This window comes from Trypanosoma equiperdum (assembly GCF_001457755.1).
Source record: "Trypanosoma equiperdum strain OVI genome assembly, contig: ctg_642, whole genome shotgun sequence".
Lineage (NCBI taxonomy): Eukaryota > Euglenozoa > Kinetoplastea > Trypanosomatida > Trypanosomatidae > Trypanosoma > Trypanosoma equiperdum.
In genome coordinates, this window is record NW_027124579.1 from 24739 (window position 1) to 26451 (window position 1713).

A 1713-nucleotide genomic window follows, 5' to 3' on the forward strand; every position below is an offset into this window, starting at 1 on the left:
TGAATGGATTGAGCAGCACCGCGGAATGGTCGTGGGAGCGGGATTTATGATGAACATGGTAGCGTCAAGCTTGCTTCAATCTGGTGCCTTTGAGGTATATCTCAATGGCTCACTCATCTATTCGAAGCTAGAGACAGGAGCTGTGCCAACTGCGGAGACGCTAGCAGACCACATCCTGCGCCAAATTATCTCTGGTACAGCAGCAGGAACGAGGACCGCATAAGGAAAGAAAACTGCTCAGGTGAAGGGTGCCACAAACCAACAAAAGCAGTAAATAACAACCCTCACCCTGACCTCCACAGGGGCGTAATGCAACTGACATGCACAAATGCGCATACATATTCGAACGCACATGTATGCGCGGGTGGTTACGGAGTTCTTATTTCGCGTATGCAGGGTAAGACATGCCGTACTGTGGCCACGCGAGAAAACGGGCAACACCACCGGAAAATACCGAGATTGAAGAAGAAATGCAGGTATTAAGGGTCCTCATTTCTATTCATTTCATTTTTATGGTGCCGAAAGTCGGCTGTTTTTTTTCCTCGGTTCGTAGTTTTCATCCACAAGTACCACTGCGTTCTCTCCGTGTTTCTTCATTCCCCCCTTTTCTGTCTGTGTCGCCTTATTTATATGACGAGGCGGAGGATCAAAACCCGTCTGTGGTGCCTCCCCTTTGAATCTGTTGTCACCTCCCACCCACCCGGCAACCCGGCCACCTCCCACTTTCCCTTTTTCTTTTTCTTTTTCTTCTTCCTCTACTACAAAACTCCACTTGACTTGTGACTGTTCGGTGTGGAATCTCTATGTTGAGGATTGCGGCTGAGCCAATAAAAAAAAAAAAATGAGGAGCATCACGAGTTTGGGGGAATTCGCTGCAGGTGGTGGTAGCGGTGAAGGTCGGTTGCCGTAATTAGGGCAAGTGTGTGGTGATGGGCGTAACAGACGGACTAGACGGAAGAAACGAAGGGATTTTTCTGTTTTTTTTTGGGTTTTGAAAAGCGTGGTGCTTTTTTTTCTTTTGACTTCGACTGTGCGTATGTGCCTTGTTAGTGCGGGTAGCGAGACGGAGGCGGGGAGATGAGTGGAGGGGCTAAAAAGCCAAGGGAATAAAGAAAACTGGTAATGTGTTTTATTTTTGAGGAGTGCTGCCGCAAAAAAAAAAAAGAGATAAAGAAAGCACTTTGCGAAAGAGAAAATTTAATGACCTTCTTGAAAAAAAAAGGGAACGAGTGCGTGTCAATAAGAGCAAGTGTGAGGCAGAGAAAAGGGATTAATCAGCAAGGGAAGCAACGAGATAGGTTTGTACAACACACAAAATAGCCGGTTCAAGCTAGAGTACATCCTCCAAGATGGACTTAAGCCCACTATGTTGTTAGCAAACTGTGTCTGCACCCAAATATGCCTTTAGCTCAACGCATTTTGTGCCTACTAAAATTAAAGCAGCCAAAATTTACAGTTCCTCCTTCACCGCACAACATTCAAACGATAACAGGATGCCAAAAGCATTTCTGCACTAACACAATAGCAGAAGCGACAACTAGACCTCCCAAAATGTCCATCGACTCTCATTCCCCATTTCTTTCATAATTCCCCCCCTCCTTATACGTACATGGAGAGTAAGTTAGCTACAAAAGAAATATGTCGACCACCCTGTGATACCGTTGACCCTTTCAGCGCAGTGATTCTTATATACTCTGTCCATCGTGCTTACGA

The 1713-nt window shown here is 45.8% G+C and overlaps 1 pseudogene across 1 annotated transcript in view; it reads left to right on the plus strand.

The window, feature by feature from the left end:
• TEOVI_000305000:pseudogene overlaps positions 1-223 on the plus strand; it is a 757-nt pseudogene extending 534 nt beyond the window's left edge. The window contains exon 2 of the mRNA in view: positions 1-223. This exon is cut by the window's left edge and continues 11 nt beyond it. Coding sequence covers positions 1-223 — 223 coding nt within the window.
• The last annotated feature ends 1490 nt before the right edge of the window (positions 224-1713 follow it).